The sequence below is a fragment of the Peromyscus eremicus genome, chromosome 12 (genome assembly GCF_949786415.1).
Source record: "Peromyscus eremicus chromosome 12, PerEre_H2_v1, whole genome shotgun sequence".
In the NCBI taxonomy this organism is placed as follows: domain Eukaryota; kingdom Metazoa; phylum Chordata; class Mammalia; order Rodentia; family Cricetidae; genus Peromyscus; species Peromyscus eremicus.
In genome coordinates, this window is record NC_081428.1 from 60,267,067 (window position 1) to 60,289,531 (window position 22,465).

The window sequence follows — 22,465 nt, forward strand, 5'->3', positions numbered from 1 at the left end:
TCTGCCCTGTTTCTAATTTTGCTGTAAAATAGAGGGGCACAAAGGTGGCCGTGGTGGCGCACGCCTTCAGTCCCAGCACTGGGAGACAGAGGCAGGCGGATCTCTCTGAGTTTGCGGCCGGCCTGGGCTACAGAGTGAGTTTCTCATAAAGAGAAGTTCACACTGATTAGACAATGGTAGGGCTGAGGGTCATTGGAATCATGATGTCCGTCTCTGGGGGTGAGAGTACTACGTCTAAAATGGCTACCATTATAAATCTGTTGTGAGTAATGTGAATGTGTATCCATTCAATTGCAGTGGCCCCAGAATTCCTTGTGCCCTTGGTGGATGTGACCTGCTTGCTTGGCGACACGGTGATACTACAGTGCAAAGTCTGTGGGCGGCCGAAGCCCACCATCACCTGGAAGGGTCCAGACCAGAACATCCTGGACACAGACAACAGTTCGGCCACATACACCATCTCCTCCTGGTAAGTGGATCGCCCAGTGTCTGAGCCCAGAGCACCCGGAGGCTGGATTCTGGGTGACATTCTCTCCGGATTACTGGTCACCCCCAAAGTGCTGTCCTAGTGTTTATTCCAGATCACACACTTGGCCTTGATTAGGAGAGAGACTGAGTTAAAAACAAGGGTGGCTCAGCCTCCCATATCAGAACATCGTGTGTTCAAGTCTTAGGCACAACCTCAGCTGTCCATTCTGCAGCTGGCCCCTTAGCCTGAGCTTCTGGTTTAGTGCCAGCATGCATTGTGTGTGCTGCCCAGCACCAGATGGACACACCTGAGGCTAACAGGAACCATCTAGAAACACTCTGCGCTGCACCTACAGTAAACAAATAAAGCATTGTCCTTTAAATCACAGGCCAAGCCTGAACCATAGATATAAAATGTTCCTGTGGCCCCTGCCTTATAGCCACCCTATTAGATGATTAGTCTGTCAAGGACCCCCAGGGAGGTCTATCAGAAGTACTGAAAGCTGACTAACACCCTGGAATGCTTCATGCCCATCAGGATGCTTAGAGATAGTGATGTGATTCATTCCTTACCTAAGAACTATTTTACGAAAAAGGGGGGAAGGTGTGTTCCAAAATGTAAGGTGCTTCCACACTAACATTCTGTTTGATTGACGGCCTCTCAGCCATTCTAACTTGTCCCCATCCCCACAGGAATTCTGAGCATCACTGTGCATTGCTGCTTACAGTAGACAAGCAATACTAAGCTCTAATGGCGCCTCTGTCACTTAGAGAAATGCCTAGAATTGAGCACATTTCATTGATTGGCTTAAATTGTTTGTGAGTGTGGTGTGTGTGTGTGTGTGTGTGTGTGTGTGTGTGTGTGTGTGTGTGTGTTAGAGAAGGGGGTGGTGCCTTCTTTGGTAGTTCCAGAAGAGATGCCTGGTCAGGTCATAAAACTTCATGGACCTGAGCAATTGCTCAGGTATGAGAGCCATTGTTTGACCATGAAGATCTCAGAACATGTCACACCCCCAGGGATGCTGTGTTAGTTACCTTTCTATTGCTGTGAAGAGACACCATGACCAAGGAAACTTGTAGAACACAGCATTCGATTTGGAGCTCATAAAAGCTCCATTTGGAAGCTCTACTATCTTCCAGAGGGCACTAGAATCCATAACCATCATGGCAGGGAGCATGGCAGCAGGCAGGCAGGCATGGCTCTGGAGCAGTAGCTGAGAGCTCACATCTGATCCACAAGCAGGAGGCAGAGAGAGATGGAAACTGGGCCTGGTGTGGGCTTTTGAAACCTCAAAGCCCACCCCCAGGGACACACCTCCTCCAACAAGGCCACACCTCCTAATCCTTTCCAAGCAGTTCCACCAACTAAGGATCAAACATTCAAATATATAAGCCTATTGGAGCCATCCTCATTCAAAACAACACAGAGGGAAGGGACTGACTTCCCTGTAATTTAACTCTTTCAGAGCAGTTCCTTCCGTGAGGTGCTTCTGAACCCCATTCTGGGGCAAGTGAGAAAGTTACCATTTAGGTGAGGAATTTACCCTTTCTTGGATCACTTTGTGTGTGTGTACATGTGTGTATGAGTGGGTTTGCTCACCTAGACATGTGCACTTGGAGACCAGAGGTCCACTTCAAGTGTCTTCATCTCTTGCTTTTTACCTGGAGTTTACTGTTTCAGCTGGACTAGCTGGCCAGTAGTGTCTGGATCTGCCTGCTCTCCAACCCATCCAGTTCTGGGGTCACAGGCACATGCTGCACCCAACCTGTCACTAACTCAGATTCTCATGCTTGTACAACAAGCACATTATCCAGAGTCATCTCCCCAGGCACCTACTTAATCATTTTAGGGATCCCATGTGTAAGATTTGAAATATGTAAACCTTTTCATTATTCAGTCTGTTTTATCATTTGTTACTGACTTAATTCAACACAAGGCTACTTGTGTAATGTACTCACAATGACATTGTAAACCAGTAGGTTATGGGATTTTATTTATTTCTAATTCATCTATTATTCCATCCCTATTCTATTCCTTATTTACACAAATTTAGGCAGAGAGAACAGCTAGAAAATATTTTCCTCACATAGTAAATTAAGAATAGAGAGCTTAGCCAGGCAGTGGTGGCGCACACCTTTAATCCCAGCACTCGGGAGGCAGAGCCAGGTGGATGTCTGTGAGTTCAAGGCCAGCCTGGTCTACAGAGCGAGATCCAGGACAGGCACCAAAACTACACAGAGAAACCTTGTCTTGAAAAACCAAAAAAGGGCTGGAGAGATGGCTCAGAGGTTAAGAGCACACTGCCTGCTCTTCCAGAGGTCATGAGTTCAATTCCCAGCAACCACATGGTGGCTCACAACCATCTGTAAATGAGATCTGGTGCCCTCTTCTGGCCTGCAGGTTTACATGCAGGCAGAATATTGTATAAACACAATAAATAAATAAATAAATCTTAAAAAAAAAAGAATAGAGAGCTTAATTGAATAGTGCAGTGAAGTACGCACACACCGCCTGTCACCCTCCTCAAATGAAATGAACCGAACCAATTCATAAATGGCTGGCATTGTGGATACAAAGTGTAGAGGTAGGTGAGCTGGGGGCATGCACTCTCACCTCTGTGCACCATGAACCAAGCGGGTGGCATTTTACGTGTCCCTCAACTGTCTCCTCACTGGAGTCTGAAGGAGATCCATTTAATGTCCTAGTGATTCTGGAGATATCACCCTCAAGATCTGCAACCTGATGCCCCAAGACAGCGGGATTTATACCTGCATAGCAACAAACGACCATGGCGCTGCATCCACATCGGCTACAGTTAAGGTGCAAGGTATGCTGTGTGCTCTCTTGTGTTCTCTCTCTCTCACTCTCTCTCTCTCTCTCTCTCTCTCTCTCTCTCTCTCTCACTCTTTTGCACACTCACTATTTTAAAGCATTTCTTAACTGTAGCAAAACACAATAATAAAACAGCATCTTAACCACTTTTAAATGGAGAATTTGATGGCATTGGGGACACACCCATTGGTTTGTGGCCACCACGCCACCCATCCACATAACTCTTTGATCATCTGTTCCTATTGAACAATGACTCCAAATTCCTCCTCCCCACTTCCCTCGCTGCCCCCATTCTGCCTCCCCTATTCCTGCCTCCAAGAATTTACATTGGTCATTTTAAGTGAGAATGACCAGGGCACCCTGAGACTCAGGGAAGAAAGATCCCTCGTCAAATTCTAAAGCAGAACCCAGGCCAACGGGAAGAGAAACATGCCTAAGACCTCCTACCCAATCCTCCCGCGTGGTTCCTGACCATCTTTAATCAGCTTTTCCTGTGTGTGGTGTTTAATTGAAGGAAGTTGTCAGGCCGCAGGACCCATCTCAGGTCCCATCTCTAGGCCTCTCTTGGGCCTGGAGAAAGGTCAGCTACTTGGACAAGGTTATGCGCCAGATTTGAGGCAGGTTTGGCATGTTTCCAGTGCTCTATGATACTATGGTGTGCAACTCGAGTTCTGAGAAGCGGCCCCGCCCTGCTGCTTGTCTCCACAGGTGTCCCCGCAGCCCCCAACCGCCCCATCGCCCAGGAGAGGAGCTGCACCTCGGTCATCCTCCGCTGGCTGCCCCCCGTCAGCACCGGGAACTGCACGATTTCGGGGTACACGGTGGAGTACCGCGAGGAAGGTGTGTTGCACTGCTCTTCTGTGTTTGCTTCTCCTCAGGAGGTCTTCGAGTTCGGGAACCTGAGACTTCTATATATCCTCCTGTCCAGGGCAATCAGCCTGGCTTCGTGCACCCGGGGAGCTTAGCGCAGAAGCTAGGTCAGGCTGCAGCTGCCTGCCCGTCCACAGGGAAACCTCCCCGGGACCATTCTGACCCAGCCACTAGGTGGCAATGTGTTTTCCCTGCATTGTCCGGCTTACCCTGCTCAATCACACAGACGGGGTGGGGGCGGGGGCGGGGGGGGGGGGGGCACGACAGAGCCCATTTTACAGACAGGAAGCTAAAGCCTAAAGAGTAGAGAAACACAAGGCAGTAGTTAGTAAGGGGCAAGCTCCCACTAGCCCCTGCTCTGGCTAGTCTGTGGTTTTTCTCCCAGAACAGAAACCACGATAGGATGGTCGGAGCTCTACCCCTCCACCACCAGATAAAATCTATAGCATGTATACATACATGATCTTTAATCGTGAGGAAAGAAGGAAGGAAGGGAGGGAGGGAGGGAGGGAGGGAGGGAGGGAAGGAAGGAAGGAAGGAAGGAAGGAAGGAAGGAAGGAAGGAAGGAAGGAAGGAAGGGAAAGAAAGAAAGAAAGAAAGAAAGAAAGTTAATTAGTTTAACCAGGTGGGGTGGTGCACACTTTGGGTCTTAACTAGCACTTCTCCATGAGTTCAAAGCCACACCTGGTCTACAGAGTGACTGACCTAGGTCAGCTAGGGCTATATAACGAGACCCTGTAATAATAAAATCATCATAATAAATAATAATAATAATAATACATTTAAAAGGGTGCTTCCAGGCAGCTGTACTTGTCATTAGCACAGCTCTGAACCACATCCCGAATTACCCCATTGAAGGGAAGGCGCCTGCTTGCCCCCCCCGCTTGCCCACCACCACCCCCTCTCTTGCCCCCCCCCCCATTTGCCCACCCCCTGCTTGCTCCCCCTGCTTTCTGTTACTATTATTATCTTCATTCTTCTTCTCCCTATTAAGCGGGAGCTGTGCAGTTATAAGACTCTTTATTTCTGCCCGTTTCTGAAGCTGCCTCAGCAGGGTGTGGAGGGCCAGCGTGGGTGTCACACTGAGCCAGGGGACCTGCTTCACTCATATCATGTTCTCTCAGAATCTAAGCCTTGTAGACAAACTGCTTAGTGTTTCTGAGTCCCTACTTCTTCCTCTGTCAAGTAAGATTAGTGCTCCCTTCTCCGCTGGGTTTCTGTGAACTGTAGCTAGAGTAAAAGGGGAGAATTGTGCCATGCCCTGGAGTATTCTCGCATGCACATAGGCTCCCATACATGTTCAATTTTGTTTCAGTTTCCAGAGGCATGTTTTCTCTCCTTTGGTTACTGACTTGTATTTTCTTCTAGCCCGATTATGCTGCCACATATTCCCATGTAGAGTCGGAGCTAGGTCTTCAACGTGCGCGATTGAGAAGGGGATAGAGTTCATAGGCCAACTTCTTGCACAGCCTTCATTTAATGTTATTTAGGAAACTGGGCCTAAACCCCCCCAACATTGGACCGCAGACTTTCAGAGCTTGACAATGACCACACTGTCCTTTGAACTGATTCTGTCCGTTTTCCCATCTTTGTGTGCTGAAGGCCTATGAAACAATGTCTCTTAGACTCTCTCCTTTTCCTTGGAACTGCCCCCCTAGGTTCCCAGGTCTGGCAGCAGTCCGTCGCTTCGACCTTGGACACTTACCTCGTCATTGAAGACCTTAGTCCTGGATGCCCTTATCAGTTCCGGGTCAGTGCCAGCAACCCTTGGGGAATCAGCCTTCCCAGTGAAGCCTCAGAGTTTGTGCGCCTTCCAGAGTATGGTGAGTCCCAGCAAGCCGGTGACAGCTAGCCAGCAAACGTATGCTAGTCAAAAAAATCATCGACCTCTCCGACCCCCATGGGAGGTGACTTGGGGCTGCATGGCAGCTTCCATCAGGTCACCTTTGAGAGACCAGATAGAGTGTCTCCAGGAGGCATATCGGAACCAACATTAGCTCTACCACCATTGCTGGCCCTGGGCTTTTTGGGGTTCCTCAGGGGAACTCGAGGGACAGGCAGGAGAGACCTGTGTCCCAGGGTGCTTTCTGGCTCTGGCCCTTCTCTCAGACCTCTTATGGAATTGACAGTCTGTTTTCCCCTGGGTGCCTCTGGCAGGCCTCTGTTGAGCACAGGACTGCTGTGCTCAACAACTTAAAATAGAGAGAGAAAAGCAACCCGGATGAAGGACTTCACTACCAGATGAAATGCTGATATTTGCCCCCCCCCACACCAGAATTTAGTTTCCAATGTGGATCTATTTTATCTCCATAAAATAGAAATTGACTAAGACATACGTGTAACTAACTAGAAATGGATATTTTACCAGTGCGGTTCTTATTTTTTCCACCTTGCTCTCTGACCCATCTACTCTGCCCATCTTGATCCTGTAGACATTTTAAAAGAGGAAATTTGCTGGTCTGAAGAAATAGCCCATTGGCGACACTCTAGGCAGTGCACAGAAGTGGCGTGTGCATGCTGAGGACAAGCCAGGAAAGGGTGGGAGTGTCACCCTGCTTAGAAAGCAGCAGACTTGTGTCTCTGTGGGTTAAAGGAAGTCTAGAGTCCCCATAGGGCCTTGGCCAAAAATGCCCTGAAGTCTTAGGTCATGGTCAGCCCAGACAGTTGCCTGCCAGTGACCTTGACTTGTTCTCACAGGCGTGTGACTCTCTGGAAAACCTTGGCCCTGGATCCATCCATACATCCTCAGAATTCATTGTGAGCATGTCACCAGCTCGAGTTCCGGGAGAGCTGAGGTGACTGCCCAGTGTGGAGTCTAAAACACTGAGTTGCTGATATGGTTCCCTTCTTTCCAAGCCACTCATCCCAATGTGGCTTGGGATGGCCACCATTTTTGTTCTGTTACTTCTAGGATCGGATCCCCAGCAGACAATACAAATCCCCATGGGTGTGTGTGTGTGTGTGTGTGTGTGTGTGTATGTGAAGAGAATTAACACATCATACAAGGTCAAGCTGAATCTCCAAATCACCCACAAGAACCAATTGTGGATGAAGTTCAATCGTCCCATATACAGGGTAAACTTGCCCAAGGCTGAGGACAGTGGTGCCGGGCGGAGAAATCTCCAGAAGAGTCTTTGCTCACAAGTGTTTCCTTTTTTCTTCTGTGACCTTCATTCAGCTTGTTCATTCTCTCTGCGTCCCCTGTGATCCTCATTTTCACTGGTTTTTCTCCTTCTTCAAAGTGCTCTTATTCCCCCTTTCTACGTTTTCTCTAACGTTCTGCGAAGCTACATTTCTGATCATGTCCCACGTTCTCCCTTTGTTCGAGGAGCTGACAGAGAGTGTCTGTCTGACCCTCCCATATCAGTTCCCCTCAGACATTTTAAAAATAACATTCCAGAGAACCACAGCCCTTTCCCACTGGGAAGTCTCCATATTTAGTCACAGGAATGGGTTATTTCCCTTGGCTTATTATGCTGGATTGTCTTTGTGAAGCTTTGCTTTCTTTTCATGTGGCATCCACAATGTCACTTGTGGATTCTTCCTCTCCCAAAGATGCAGCTGCTGATGGTGCCACCATTTCTTGGAAGGAGAATTTTGATTCTGCTTATACCGAACTGAACGAGATTGGCAGGTAAGGATACCAGCCACCTCTCAACAGAAGAATGATCAATTTGGTTTTGTTGGTCTTTCTTTTTAAAAAAAAAAAATGGATTTTTGATACAGTGTTTCTTTGTGTAGCCCTAGCTGTCCTGAAACTAGCTCTGTAAACCAGGCTGGCCTTGAACTCACAGAGATCTACCTGCCTCTACCTCCCGAGTGCTAGGATCAAAGGTGTGCACCACCACTGCCCTAGTTGGTCTTTCTTTCTGTCTTGTGTAGATGCATTCTCTCTGTAGATGGAAAACAGCTAGTGTGTTCCTGGGACTTTTCTATTATTCTTTTTCTTTAACTGAGTTGGAAGCTGGCCTCATCCATACTTAGCCTTTCATTTTCTAATATAAGATTTTAAGACTCAAATTTTTCCTAAAAATGTAATTTTAGCTACATGTTCCAAGTTTGATATATGATATTTTCTCTTTTATTTAAGTTTTATTTATTTATTACATATACAGTGTTCTGTCTACATGCCAAAAGAGGGTACCAGATCTCATTATACATGGTTGTGAGCCACCATGTGGTTGCTGGGAATTGAACTCCAGACCTTTGGAAGAGCAGCCAGTGCTCTTAACCTCTGAGCCATCTTTCCAGCCCTGATATATGATATTTTCATTATCATTGTTTCTAGGTATTTTTTTAAACTATAGTTTAGTTTTTGAGCCAATTATAATGGGTTACAAATTACATAAAATGCTTTAATATGTATGAGATTTTAAATTATATTTTGTTACTCATTTCTAATTTCATTGCACTGTGGTCAAAGAACTTGCTCAGACTTGCTCTGTGGGTAAAACATACCAAAATTTTGTAAGAAAGTCTTATGTATTAAGGCCTAGTGGCTAAGAGCACTGGCTGTTCTTCCAGAGGACATGGATTCAATTCCTAGCACCCACATGGCAGCTTACAACCATCTGTAACTCTAGTCTCAAGGGTTCTAACACTCTCTTCTAGCCTCTGGGAGCATGGCACACACATGATGCACAGACATAAATGTAAGCAAAATAGCCATACACATAAAATAAAAATAAAGGAGAATTTTGAAAGTTTCATGTATTCATTTTACTTTCTTTTTTAAATTAATTTTATTTATGTGTATGACTATTTTGCCTGCATGTATATCTGAGCACCACATGCATGCGTGGTCCCTGCAGAAACCAGAAGAGGGTGTTGGATCTCCTGGAATTGGAGATAGGATAGTTATGAACTACCACATGGGTGCTGGGAACTAAACATTGGTCTTCTGTAAGAACAACGGTGCTCTTAACTACTGAGCCATCTCTCCAGCTCCATCATTGTGTATAGAAGTATATTCTGCTTGGAAAAGAAAATAAACCCATTTGTACTGTTCAAAATGGCATAAAAATATCTTGACTAAAAAAATTATTCTAGTTTACATTTGGCATCTCAAAGAACCCTAGGATGCTGAGGAAGGAGAGTTGGCTTTTTTTTAAAAAATATATTATTATAATTAAAAGTATAAAAGGAGGAGTTTCTTTTTATTTTGCTATATTTAGGATGTATGTGTATGTATTATGTGGGATGTGTGCACACATGCCACAGCCCATGTGTGGAGGTCAGAGAACAATTTGTGGGGTCAGTGCTCTCCTGATTTTCTGTGAGCTCTAGGCACCAAGCTCAGGCTGTTAGGCTTATCTCTTCAGACAGCAGATGCCTTTATCCACTGAACCAAACCATTGGTTCCAGAAGGAAAGAGCTCTCTTTTCGTTTCAAATGTATTTGTTTTTATTTCATGAGTATGGCTAAGTGCCTGCATATATGTACCTGCATCTCTTATGGGTCTGGTGACTGAAGAGTCCAGAAGAGGGTATCAGATACCTTGGAATTGGATACTGAAAATCCAACCCAGGTCCAAACCTATCCCTCCAGGCCCACAAAGATTTCTAATACTGCTTGATAGCTCTTCTTCAAATGCTTGGGGCCAGAAATGTTTTTGCACTAAGGATTTTGAAGAATGTGTACATGTACACAGTGAGATGCCTTTAGGATGGGACCCAAGTCCAAAAAACTTTGTCCATATTTTACGCACAGCTTTGCCTGAAGGTAATTTTATGTGCTATGTAGTGAACATGCATTTTGACTGTCACTCATCATGTGAAGTCAGGTATGGAACTTTCCACAGTGTTCTCATGTCTGCACTCAAAAGGTGTCAGATTTTAGGGCATTTTGGATTTTGGATTTTTGGATTAGGGACACTCAACCTGTAAGATGTTACTGTCTTGGCGATTCCAGTGAGCACATTCACATGCATGCGCGCACGTGGGCGCACGCGCGCATGCTTGAGCATGCACACATACCCTATAACATATTCTGGTAAATGACACCCTGCTGACTGGTGAACCTTGGAAAACCTTTTCTCCTTTTGTCTCTCAGAGGCCGTTTCTCTATTGTAAAGAAATGCATTCACAAAGCTACCCGCAAAGACGTGGCTGTGAAATTTGTGAGTAAAAAAATGAAGAAGAAGGAGCAGGCTGCCCATGAGGCTGCCCTGCTCCAGCACCTGCAGCACCCCCAGTACGTCACTCTCCATGACACCTATGAGTCCCCCACCTCCTACATCCTGATTTTGGAACTGTGAGTACAGGGGTCATATCTCTAGTGTGATCCGCATCTGCCTGGGTTATCCATTGCCTGTGATTAATGGAAAAAGAGTCACATTTTGCACCGTGTTTTATGGTTTACAAAGTGCTACATGAGCCATATGCTCTTTCACCTCCTGTTTCATATAAATGTAGGTCCCATTCTACAGACTAGAAAATCAAGACTAGAGAAGGTCTTTAAAGTTAGCTCTACAAAAGTATGGTTGGAGAAATGGGCTTTGAACCCACATCTTCCCACTCCACTTTTCCTGTATTTTTCTAAGTTTTATTTCGTTTTTTATATTTGTGGGGTACAGTGTTTCATTGCATGTATACACTGTATGATCATCAAATCAGGATATTAACATCCATCATTTCTTTGTGACAAAAACATTAAAAAAAACTTCTCTAGCTATTTGAAATGTATTAACAGTTCATATTATTAACTATAGTCACCATACTATAGACTAGATCACCAGAACTTATTTCTATCCCCTCGCTGTAATCTGTACTCATTTCTCACTTGCATTTTCATTTTCTTCCTATTGTATACTCTCAGGCTTGGCTGACATTTAACAAGGGTCTACTAGTAGAAGGCTGATGGACAGGAGTGGAGTTGGAATGAGAGGGGTTTGTCCACCAATCAATAGCCATAGCACCCCCAATCTACTACCCTATTCTTTCAGGGTGGAATTTTCCCTCCAAGACATTCCAGAAATGGCAGATTATCTAGATAATAAATGTAGAAAGACACAGCTCTTATCCTTTGAGGCCATAAGTCCAACAGTTAAGAACAAGAAATAGCTGGGCAGTGGTGCCACATGCCTTTGATCCCAGCACTGGGGAGGCAGAGACAGGTGGATCTCTCTGAGTTTGAGGCCAGCCTGGTCTATAAAGTGAGATCCAGGACAGCCAGAGCTACATAGAGAAACCCTATCTAAAGAAACAAACAAACAAAAAAGACCAAGAGATAAATAATACTTTAAATATGGCATGGGAAATGCTAGGAATCATACATTAGACAGAGCTGTGAGAACACACAACAGTGCTCTGTTGGATGTGACTGTCACGGAAGATGTGTGAGGAGCCAGGCCTGAGCAGAACCACGAGCTGAATCTTGCTCTGCGGTAGGTCTCCTGTAGTGGTCAGTAGGGATGCTGGTAGAACCCTTCTCTTTCAGGCAAATGAGATGTTGAGTCCCTGGTCTTGGAAGAATGCAGACTAGGGAACAGCCCAAGACGGGTGGGGTGGCTGATGCTTTGTGGGTTTGAAGCAGCGTTGCTGCGAATCCCTCCTAACTTGCTCCAAGGGTCTCTGGGAGTTGCATGTAATGAACCCAATGCCATTCCTCTCTGTTCTGTCTTCTCTTGACTCATACCTAGGAGGTCAGAGGGAGGTAGGGGAGCCTTCCAGGGCCTCCATCTTTTTCTCCTGTCAAGAAAGTAGAAGAGTCTCACAGCAAGGCACAAACTAGAGGAGAAAATGAGGACTAGTTATGTGTGTAGATTTCAGCTGAGTTATCCGTACCCTGGATCACATGCCTTGACATGGGCATTTCCTGTGATGTATCTCAAATGACTCACTGCACCTTAAAGAGTTTGATCACTTCTTGTTACAAAAGGGCACGGGGAGCCTAGAAGTAGCTACTGTTCCTTCAGCACTGTTTTAGTTATTTCTCGATTGCTGTAATAACACCATGACCGAGGCAATGTGTAGAAGAGTTTATTGGGGGGCTTACAGTTTCAGAGAATTAGAGCCCATGGCCATCATGGTGGGGAGCATGATGGCAGGCAGGCAGGCATGGTGCTAGAGCAGGAGCTGAGATCTTTACATCCTGTTCAACAAAGCACAAGGTGGAAAGCTAACTAGGAATAGTAAAGACCGTTGAACACTTCAAAGCCCACAAACAATGATGCACCCCCTCTAACAAGGCCACACCTCCTAATCCTTCCCAAATAATTTACACCAACTGGGGACCAAGTATCCGAACATAGGAGCCTAAGGAGGCCATTCTCACCCAGTCACCACAAGCGCTTTCTTACCCTGTGGATTATGTCTTAATTCCTCATTGCCTTGCCTGGCTCTTGCACAAGGCTGACAAAGAAGTAGATCTTGTCTTCTTGTTGCTGTTGTCGCTGTCCTGTGGCTATTCCCACTGTAAAACGATGGTGTGCTTCAGGGAAGCCGAAACACGGAGAGTTTCAATGATGACCTGCAGCCACCATCTAGTAAGTGGCAGAACCAGAAACCAAATCTGCATCTGGCTGGCTCCACTTACCACATTCCTAGTCAGCCTTTAAAACTTGGCAAGCTGTCAAGAAAGGCAAAGGAGTTAAGAAGAGATCAAATATGCAAAGGGGAAACATAGCCTACTTCACATTTCTCCCATCTAAAAAACGTTAAAAGTGAAATAACTTTTAACATATGTGAGGCTGACTGTAAGCAGCAAAAAAATATTTTTTTCCCTCCTCAACCTAACCTTAAAGCCAGGCTAGACCTTAAAGTCAACAAAACAGTATTCTGTAAGCAAGGTTCTAAGAATTTCTGGTGGAGCTTAACACATTTGTAGCTTGATTTATTCTAGTTCTGAACGTGACACTCACTTTGGGCTCTGAGATATGTGTGTGTTGCAATACCAATCTCCATTAATAAGAGACATCTTAGAGCTTTTTTAAGCTTTATACATGGGCTATTTCTCTGTTTCTTCCCAAGCATTCTATTTTCCCTCACCTCCTTGCTTTCAGGATGGATGATGGCCGACTCTTGGACTACCTTATGAATCATGATGAGCTGATGGAAGAAAAAGTAGCTTTCTATATCCGAGACATCATGGAAGCTCTGCAGTACCTTCATAACTGCAGGGTTGCACATTTGGACATAAAGGTAACACAAAATCAGCCCCTGCTGGAGCAAAATAGCGGAGTCTAACTTACCAGCCATTGCCTTGGGGAATGTACATTTGTATTTCTTTTCTTTTTTTGTTTGTTTTTCTTTTCTTTTGTTTTGTTTCAAGACAGGGTTTCTCTGTATAGCCCTGGCTGTCCTGAAACTCACTCTGTAGACCAGGCTGGCCTTGAAGTCATAGATCCACCTGCCTCTGCCTCCCAAGTTCCAGGATTAAAGGCATCCACCACCACTGCCCAGAAAAAAAAATTGTTTTTAATGAAATGCCTCTGTTTTCTTAAAAGGCTATTTATTTTCTTGATTCATTACAAAAACAAAGGCTGGATAAGAAAGCCTGCTATTCTGGAATAGGTGCGTGACTTAGTGGCAGAGCACCTGCTTAGCATGATTAAGGCCCTGGATTGGATCCTCAACACTAGGGTGGGGAAGCAGTGGCTGGGTGCAGTGCTAAAGATTTAGGTGCAGGCCTAAATCTTTAAGCCTAACAATCAGGAGGCAGAGACAGTAGGTTTTCCATAAGTTCCAGGCCAGCCAGAAGTATACAGTTAGCCCTGTACACACACTACACACACACACACACACACACACACACACACACACACACACCCCGCCAACGGCACAATTTTCAATGCCAAACAACGTATCTAAAGTGCCACCTAAACTCAGGGTCTAGTGAGCTCAATGCCATCCTTGGAAGCCTCCTTTGCCTTTGAATGGGGAATATCCAATGTGCACAAGGTTTATTGAAGAATAACAGAACTCTGTTTAGCTAGCATATTCCACCTGGTAGTCAACAAAGACCTGATCTTGCCTCTTTTCTCCCTGCCTTGCTGGATCCCTGTAGCCCGAAAACTTGCTCATTGACCTCCGGATCCCAGTGCCTCGAGTGAAGCTCATCGACTTGGAAGACGCCGTCCAGATCTCAGGCCACTTCCACATCCACCATCTTCTGGGGAACCCTGAGTTCGCTGCCCCAGAAGTGATCCAAGGCATCCCCGTCTCCCTGGGCACAGACATCTGGAGCATCGGGGTTCTGACGTATGTCATGCTGAGTGGGGTCTCCCCCTTCTTAGATGAGAGCAAAGAGGAGACCTGTATCAACGTGTGCAGGGTGGATTTCAGCTTCCCCCATGAGTACTTCTGTGGTGTGAGCAACGCTGCCAGGGACTTCATCAATGTCATCTTGCAGGAAGACTTCCGGAGGCGGCCCACAGCAGCCACATGCCTGCAGCATCCGTGGCTGCAGCCCCACAATGGCAGCTACTCCAAGATCCCCTTGGACACCTCCCGCCTGGCCTGCTTCATAGAACGCCGCAAGCACCAGAATGATGTGCGGCCCATTCCCAATGTCAAGAGTTACATCGTCAATAGGGTGAACCAAGGGACCTAGCCATCCCCAAACCCTGAGGTTTCACATAGAAGTGCAGTGTGAACCAAAGCAAGACTGAAAGTGTCTGTAAATAACTCTGTTCATCATTTCACTCCATGTGGGTCTCTGGATTGAGAGGTGGTTCTCTTAAACCTTGTCTGTGGTTACGCAGGGTCCCGGCGGCAGAAAAGTGACCCTAATCCCAGGAGCATTCCAGAAGGTCATGCTGAAGAAGTAAAGATGCAGAGTTGCAGAAAGTATTTAAAAAAGAGAAGGGCAAGGCTGACAAGAAAGTAGTTGGTATAAAACGTTAATTGTACATTCCAAAATGAGTGGTTCAGTGGGCAAACCGTCCACCCACTGTGAGGAGTGTAGTAGGTGTCTGAGTCCGTTGAAAATTTAAGCTAAAAGTTCTATTTAACAAAGATGTCAACTATTCTGCTTTAGATGGCTTAGATATAGTTTCTTAACAGGATACATATACACATACAGTATAATAGATCCCATTCAGGTTTCAGAGTTTTATAATATAGAGGTCTATATGAAATCAATCATAAGTAACTTTGAGTGCTCCCGTTAAAACAGTAATTTATTTACCGAAGCATCGCATTATTTTGACTAAGCACAATTAGATGACGAGTTTTTTAGAGCATTTTATAAATCTTGTATAGAAATCTTTTATCAGAACCTGTGTATTAAGAGAAAGCAATGTGACCCTTTTGCAATCTGTGAATTAGATTTTTCTTTGTCCTCCATCATGGGTTGTTTGAGTAAGATAGGTTCTGTTTATCAAAAGTTGCCCCCTGAACTCACTGACAGCTCAGAGTTCCTCCTGTGGGAAAGTCAGGAAATAAGTCCAAATCTAGTAAGTGTTGGGGGCTGGTTTTACGTCCACACCAGGCCTGACATAGGCAAATGTATATCATGAGTTCATACAAAAGGGCACATAGAAACTTTTCCTACAGTTCCTAAGAACAATGGAGCAGCTCTTTCTGGTTCCATAGCTGTAGAATACAGTTTCCAGAAAGTTAGCGTGCTTTATTCCTAACCCCTCATGAAGCTTCGGGTGCTTACCAAAAGGAGGCAGCCATATAAGCCTTTTAAAGGCTTGTCCTAAGTCCTTTCTGAAGCCATGGAGCAAAGCCTGACCCATCCATCACTCTAACACAGCATGGGTTTTTAACTGGGATAGCAATACCTATCACCACACAGCCACCAACATCTCTGGACTAAAGGATTAACTGTATTATGAGGCCAATGCTGCTTTCTCCATACAAGATTATTGACTGCCCGGTGCCCTCTTGAGGGAAATCAAATTAACCAGGGCATTTCATGGTTTGTTTTTTGTTTTTTGTTTTTTTTGTTGGAGGGGATGGGAGAGTTTTTGTTATGTTGTGTTTGTACACGATCCACCCTTTGTTTTCTAGAGTGTGTTTAAAAAAATGCTTTTATGCAAATAATATTCTAAAACTATAACTCCAGTGTTTATGTAAATCAGGCTTCACGTCATTGTGTCTCTCCTGCTAGTGGGATTGAGAAAATTGAAATCATGTAGCATAAAGTGCAATCAGAGAATTTGGGAAGGGAAAATAAGCTGCAGAATTATTTTAACTGTTTAAAGAAGAAATGATGGGAACAGTCTGAACTTTAATGTATAAAAACGCTTATTCCCATGGTGGAAATAGAGAATTAAAATGCTTATCATTTCCCCCACCCACTCCCGTTGGTTTCAAAGTCAAATTTCTCATCATCCACCCTCCATCTCATCTCATCCAAGATTATACAGTAATAAATTCGTAGAAAGCAAAAGCAATAAGATTAGATAGCACCTAGTATCTTGGAGATTAACCAAATATATGGAAACCGACTCTGACTGTATAGTTTCCTTGTCTTCGGGTGTCCCTGGGTCATCAAGCCTTACTCCCTCAGAGCTTGTAACTCTCCACATTCTTCACTTAAACTGTGATGTATACAAACATAAAACCATATGATATGATATTTAAAACATGCTTACTAAAGTCTTTTTTTAGTAAACATGTCTTTATTATGAAGTATAACATGAAGGAGGAAGGCCTGGACCAGAGGGCTTGTTGTGGGATAAAGTACAGGCTCTGAGGACTGCAAAGACCTAGAAAGAGACGTAGCCAGGTCTGTCCATTATGGCTGCCTGGAAAGAAGGGCTTCTTGCAGAGTCAATTAGAATTGTTATGGCTGGCTGAGTTTCTGCTAGGGAGGAAAAGGATCTAGAACAGTGATCAGATACCACAGAAGGGCCTGTTTGGAAGCACGTGCTGGGGTGACAGAGCCAAAGTTTTCACAGCCATGTTTGTGTCCCGGTTGGGATGATCTAGATGTGGGCTGCATGGAACTGTCCCAAGTACACAGAGAAGACAGGAATGGATAAACAGAAAGGAAAGGAACGTGGTTGGGTTAATGGCAGCCCCACTACAGCTGTTAGAAGAGGGCAAACTTCAGAGAGGTCCTAAGAGAAAGGGAACGCACTTTCTATAGTTTGATGACTGAAATGAACAGGGAGGCTCCTATCTGCAGAAGCACCTAGGTCCCTCCACCAGGGAACAAGATGGTCTTGGCTCAAGAACTCTCCCTAGCAAGCTGGGAATTAGGAGCAACCCCATTGACGGGGCTAGGAAATAGAGTTGGGAGTGCAGATGTGCGCAACAGTGGCTGGAGAGGAAGAACGAGGGGCCACTCTCCTGCACCTGTTTTGGCAGGGAGATTTATTGCTAGGAGAGAAGAGGGGAGAGGAGAGAAAATCTTCCACCCCTCCTACCATCCCAATTGTTTTTACTGAGGGTGAACTGCCAACTGACCCCAGGAAAACTGCTCGTGAAAGTCGTGAGAGTCACAGGTTTCTTGCTTGGCACATATTCATTCTTCCAAGCTCTTTTGTTTTGTGTTAAAAGGGTGGGGTACAGAGTGATGGAAAAGATCAGAGCCAACCCACGATCCCGGATGAGAAATCTAATCTTTTTTTTTTTTTTTTTTTTTTTTTTGCGCCTCTTACATTTGTTTCAAAGTAAACAGATTTCTCTCCACTTAGAACTGAATGTGGTAAAAAAAAAAAAAAAAAAAAAAACTGTTAAGAAAAAACATCGTAATGTTGGATGTAGCCTTCAGCTCTCTGCCAGCCACAAGCCACCGAAGTAGGGGTGGAGGAGGCCGAGGGGAAGGCTGGCTTCACAGCTTTGTGCTTCACAAAGCCTTTATAATAAGTAGTAGTGCCTTTCTGAGGGGCGGTGGGGAGTGAAGAAGTTCAATTGCATTTAGATTTGCTGATACTGCAGAATTTCTTCCTTTGGTCTTAAACCTTTAAATGAAAGGTTTAAATGTCTTTTAAACGAAAACATCTGAATGTAGGACGGGACCAGGTGTTTTTGAGCATTGATCTCAGCTACTCCAAATTCCTTCTTTCTTGTTTCTGCTCCACGTCCCCATTAAATAAAATGGAATCTGGGGAGACAGAGAGAGAACATTAATCTCTTAAGAATGTTTAGGAAAATGTCCTAGTTGACGCATCTCTGAAATATTTTGATTTCCTTAAAGTGCTACACACTGCCAGTGCTAGAATTTTATTGACAGTAACTTTGAACATTCCATTTTCCCACAGTCTTATGTTTGGATACGATTTACAAACTCATGAGGTTAAACGCTGTCAATTGCTTTTCATTGGAAGTTCTGGGTGCTCCTCGTCTACATGTTTTTGGTCTTAGCTTATAATTTCCACCCTTGGAGAACTTGTCTACAGAGAAGGGTTAGGAGAACTGATGAGGCTTTAAATGTCCATAGGCTCTTTTCTCCAGTATTTCTTATGTCAGAGTCGGATGCCTTCCAAGATAGCCAGCCATCCCCTTCTCTTCCCAAGCTGTATGCTCTGGGAAAAATCTCAGCAAAGAACCCAAACAGTTACTTTCCTCACTGGGAGGGCAGATGTGAGGATCAACCACCCTCCCATGTCACAATTCATTTCTTTCGGAGCCTCCAAGAATCTGCTAGAAAAAGGCAAATGGTGTGCATGGGGGTGGGTGGGAAGTAGGGGGAGACGGATTGGACCTAGAGAAGGAGAGCTTTGGTTCTGGTCTTTCAAGACTAGTCTTCTCTTGTCCCCAAACCTCCATGCCTGGGAACCACTCACTACTTCTTCTTTTTCTTGCCTATCTGGAAGAACATGGAAATTTAGGTCTGTGAGAATATGTGGGAGAAAATAAGATATAAAGTAAACGGTGGTTATTTTTGTGTGTTAATTGAAACTCTCTCTTCTATACCTGATAGGGGGAAAATCTATCGACCACAAAGGGTCTCTGTAGTAGACAAAGGACCCACTCACCACATCATCCTAGGGTAGCCCATGAATTATACTGGGTGAGTTTTGAGGAATATAGACCATATTCCTTTCTTGCCTGGGTAACATTCCAATGGAGTCTGGATTAGGCTGACATACATAAGCTTTCAACAGATTTATTTGTAAAAACACCTCATGATTTTTCTTTGCTATTTAAAAATCTAAACACCTTTGGGGAAGGAATTATTAGACCCAGGATAGGCTAAAAGAAAAGCTCACATAGATTCCACCAACAGAAAAGAAGATACAGGATAATAATGATTTTATGAAAACCCTAAGGCTCCCATGGTCTCATTCATTCTAAAGAGCTCAAAGGGGCTAAAATTTTTCCAGAGACTTAGATGTTTTGATAAGAAATGTTTTTCATGAAAAATCTATAAGGAAATAGAATACAGAAATATTGTATGGCCATATTTTTTATGAAAGACATTTTCCCTTATTTTTTAATATAAGTTGAAGCTATAGGAGAAGAATACAGTCTTTCTACTACAGTGCTTTCATCTTTAAATGATATTAATTAAAAGCCTAAAGTTAACAATCCCAGGCTATATTGTCTTTTTCTATTAGCCTGTTTGCTAAGAAATTCCAAACTGTGGTCAGATTTCATTTTTATCCATATGAGCAACCTGACAGTTTAGTCAGATAAACCTCCTTCAGTGAATGGGAAAGAGCAAGAAAATTGTAAATAGCAAGTCTTGGAATTCCTGAGAGTTAATTTAACCAGGTGAATTTGCCAGTCCAGGGATAGGAGTTGCATGAATTCCCCACTTCCATCAAGAACTAAGTCCGAATCCTGGAGTCCCTGGAGACCGTTACTGTGACCTCAAGGACTGTGGCTACGAACCTGAAGTTAACAAACCATTTGTCTTCTCCTACTAACTTAAGCCATATCTATCACCTCTGTGTTTGATTTTTTTTTTTTAACCCTGGTGCTTTTACTTCCGTTTCTGCCAAACTTTAGACTACTGTGGGGAAGTAAATAAAACTGGGAGAGGGACAAACGGACTGTGAAAAACTAAACATACCCTTGAGAATGCTATTTATGTAGAGAACAGCAGCAATTGAGGGCACACTGTTGGAAAATATGGATATATGTACATCTGTACATGTATATAGTGTATAAAATGTATGTATATGTTATTGCTCATATGCAGAAATCTATCCATTGGCAGGCAGCCCGGGTGGGTCAGTTTTTCTACTGGAAAACCATTTAAGATCATTCAAAACCGTTAGGGATAATACATGGAGAATTCTAGTCACATGGGAATTAATTTGATGTCTTTTGAAGTCCGCATGGCCAATCAAACAAATTATGAAACACATTGGGACCATTATTTATGTGATTCTGTTTACTCAGAATTCTATATTTGAGTTCTTTAGTGTGTGTGTGTGTGTGTGTGTGTGTGTGTGTGTGTGTGTGTGTGTGTTTTTGTTGTTGTTTTGATTTTGAGACAGGGTCCCTTTGTGTAGTCCCTGGCTGTCCTGGAGATCACTCTGTCGACCAGGCTGGCCAGAGATCTGCCTGCCTCTGCCTCCCAAGTGCTGAGATTAAAGGCATGTGCCATCATGCCTGGCCTATCTTTGAATTTTAATACCTGATTTGCAAACTGTGCCCACATTTCTTGATTTTGAGTGATCCCTTCCCCCAAAGTCTTATGAGAATTTGTGGTGGGCTCCTCTGGCCATTCAGATAAAAGGCCTTATCCATAAGTGGACAGGTTTCCCCATAGGGACCATTACACATATACATATAATACATACTTCCATCAGGCTTGTAACAATTGATTCAAAATCACTCCACAGTATTGGTAAATAGCTCTATATTTTCAAGGTGCAGAAGACTTCCACAGCCTTAATTAGTTCAGTGTCTTGCTGTCTGCCTTAAGTGTATCTTCTGGGGTTTTGGGTTTTGGTTGTTTTGTTATTTTAAATTTCCCGGCAGTTGTTCATTTTGTATGCACACAATGTTGTTTTGTAAAGGTAGGTTGTAAATATTTTATTTGTAAGTTAGAATCACTCATGTGTAATGTTGTAAAGTGCCGACCTGCTGTCTTGTTATTATTACTGCAGTAAATGTTATAAGTTGTGGATGAAGTTTCAAAATGTACATTTCATATGTTATGCATTCCTATAAATATAATATACCGAAGATACTATTTTTAGTCGCCTGCCCCCCTTAAAAATGTTATAACATTTATTTGTATGTGTGTGCATGTGTGTGTTTGAGTCACAGTGTGTGTGTAAGAAGGCAATCTGTAGGAGCTCTACCATATGAGTCCAGGAGATTGAACTCACGTCATCAGGCTTGGTAGCAAGTCCCTTCACCCACTGAGCCAACTCACTGGCCCTTGTCTTTTTTTTTTTTCTAACTAAAACTCCTGTCCTCCCACCCACCAACCCCCACTCCTGCACCACCACCCCTGAGTAACTTTTTTCCTCTCTTCCTCCCAAATATTTGAAAGCATTTGGCAAGCTTAAAAAAAAAAAAAAAAAAGGGTCTGGAGAGATGGCTCAGCGGTTAAGAGCACTGACTGTTCTTCCAGAGGTCCTGAGTTCAATCCCAGCAACCACATGGTGGCTCACAACCATCTGTAATGAGATCTGGCACCCTCTTCTGGCCTGTAGGTATACATGTAGACAGAATACTGTATACATAATAAATAAATAAATTAAAAAAAAACAGCAGGGCAGGGCAGTTCCAGTGGTGCATGCCTTTAATCCCAGCACTCAGGAGGCAGAGGCAGGCAGATCTCTGTGAGTTGGAGGCCAGCCTGGTCTACAGAGCGAGATCCAGCACAGGCACCAAAACTACATAGAGAAACCCTGTCTCGAAAAAAAAAAAAATCCTATTAGTGGTCCAGCAAGATGGTCCAACACATAATAGCGCTTGTTGTGAAGCCTGGGGCCCTGAGTTTGATCCACAGGACTGCATAGTGAGAGAAGTGACTCCCACTGGATCTCACAGGTTTGTGCATCCTGGTAGCAGTCCAGCCATCTGGGAGAACCTATACAGGCATGATCAAGCCTTCAAAGACTGCAGGTGCTGCACAGGTAGGAATGAGATGGATCTATAGTTCCCTGTCCATTAGCAGCATCCAGAGATGAAGGTTGTTTTGATCTGGCAATAAGAACGAAATGTTTTAACATTTGAATTCTATTTAACCAAGGCTTTATTGCACTTACTAGTAATCAGAGACAACTGTCAAAACTGTGAGTTTTACTGGATGTGGTGGTGAATGCTGTTAATTTAAGCACTTGGGAGGTGGAGGCAGATGGACCTCTGTGAGTTTGAGGGTAGTCTGGTCTACATAGTAAAGTCTAGGCCAGCCAGAGCTACACAGGGAAACCGTTCAAACACAAAACAAACAAGGATATATGGATTTTTCACACTGGATGTTCAGCAA

General features: G+C 44.1%; 1 protein-coding gene across 1 annotated transcript in view; it reads left to right on the forward strand.

The window, feature by feature from the left end:
* The window catches only part of Kalrn (kalirin RhoGEF kinase), a 604,693-nt gene extending 589,237 nt beyond the window's left edge, over nucleotides 1-15,456 (forward strand). The window contains exons 52-59 of the mRNA XM_059277711.1: nucleotides 298-469; nucleotides 3,175-3,296; nucleotides 4,010-4,141; nucleotides 5,830-5,994; nucleotides 7,727-7,805; nucleotides 10,223-10,423; nucleotides 13,173-13,311; nucleotides 14,177-15,456. Coding sequence (XP_059133694.1) covers nucleotides 298-469; nucleotides 3,175-3,296; nucleotides 4,010-4,141; nucleotides 5,830-5,994; nucleotides 7,727-7,805; nucleotides 10,223-10,423; nucleotides 13,173-13,311; nucleotides 14,177-14,722 — 1,556 coding nt within the window. The 3' untranslated portion in view covers nucleotides 14,723-15,456. The remainder of the gene's footprint in view (nucleotides 1-297; nucleotides 470-3,174; nucleotides 3,297-4,009; nucleotides 4,142-5,829; nucleotides 5,995-7,726; nucleotides 7,806-10,222; nucleotides 10,424-13,172; nucleotides 13,312-14,176) is intronic.
* Nucleotides 15,457-22,465: the final 7,009 nt, after the last annotated feature.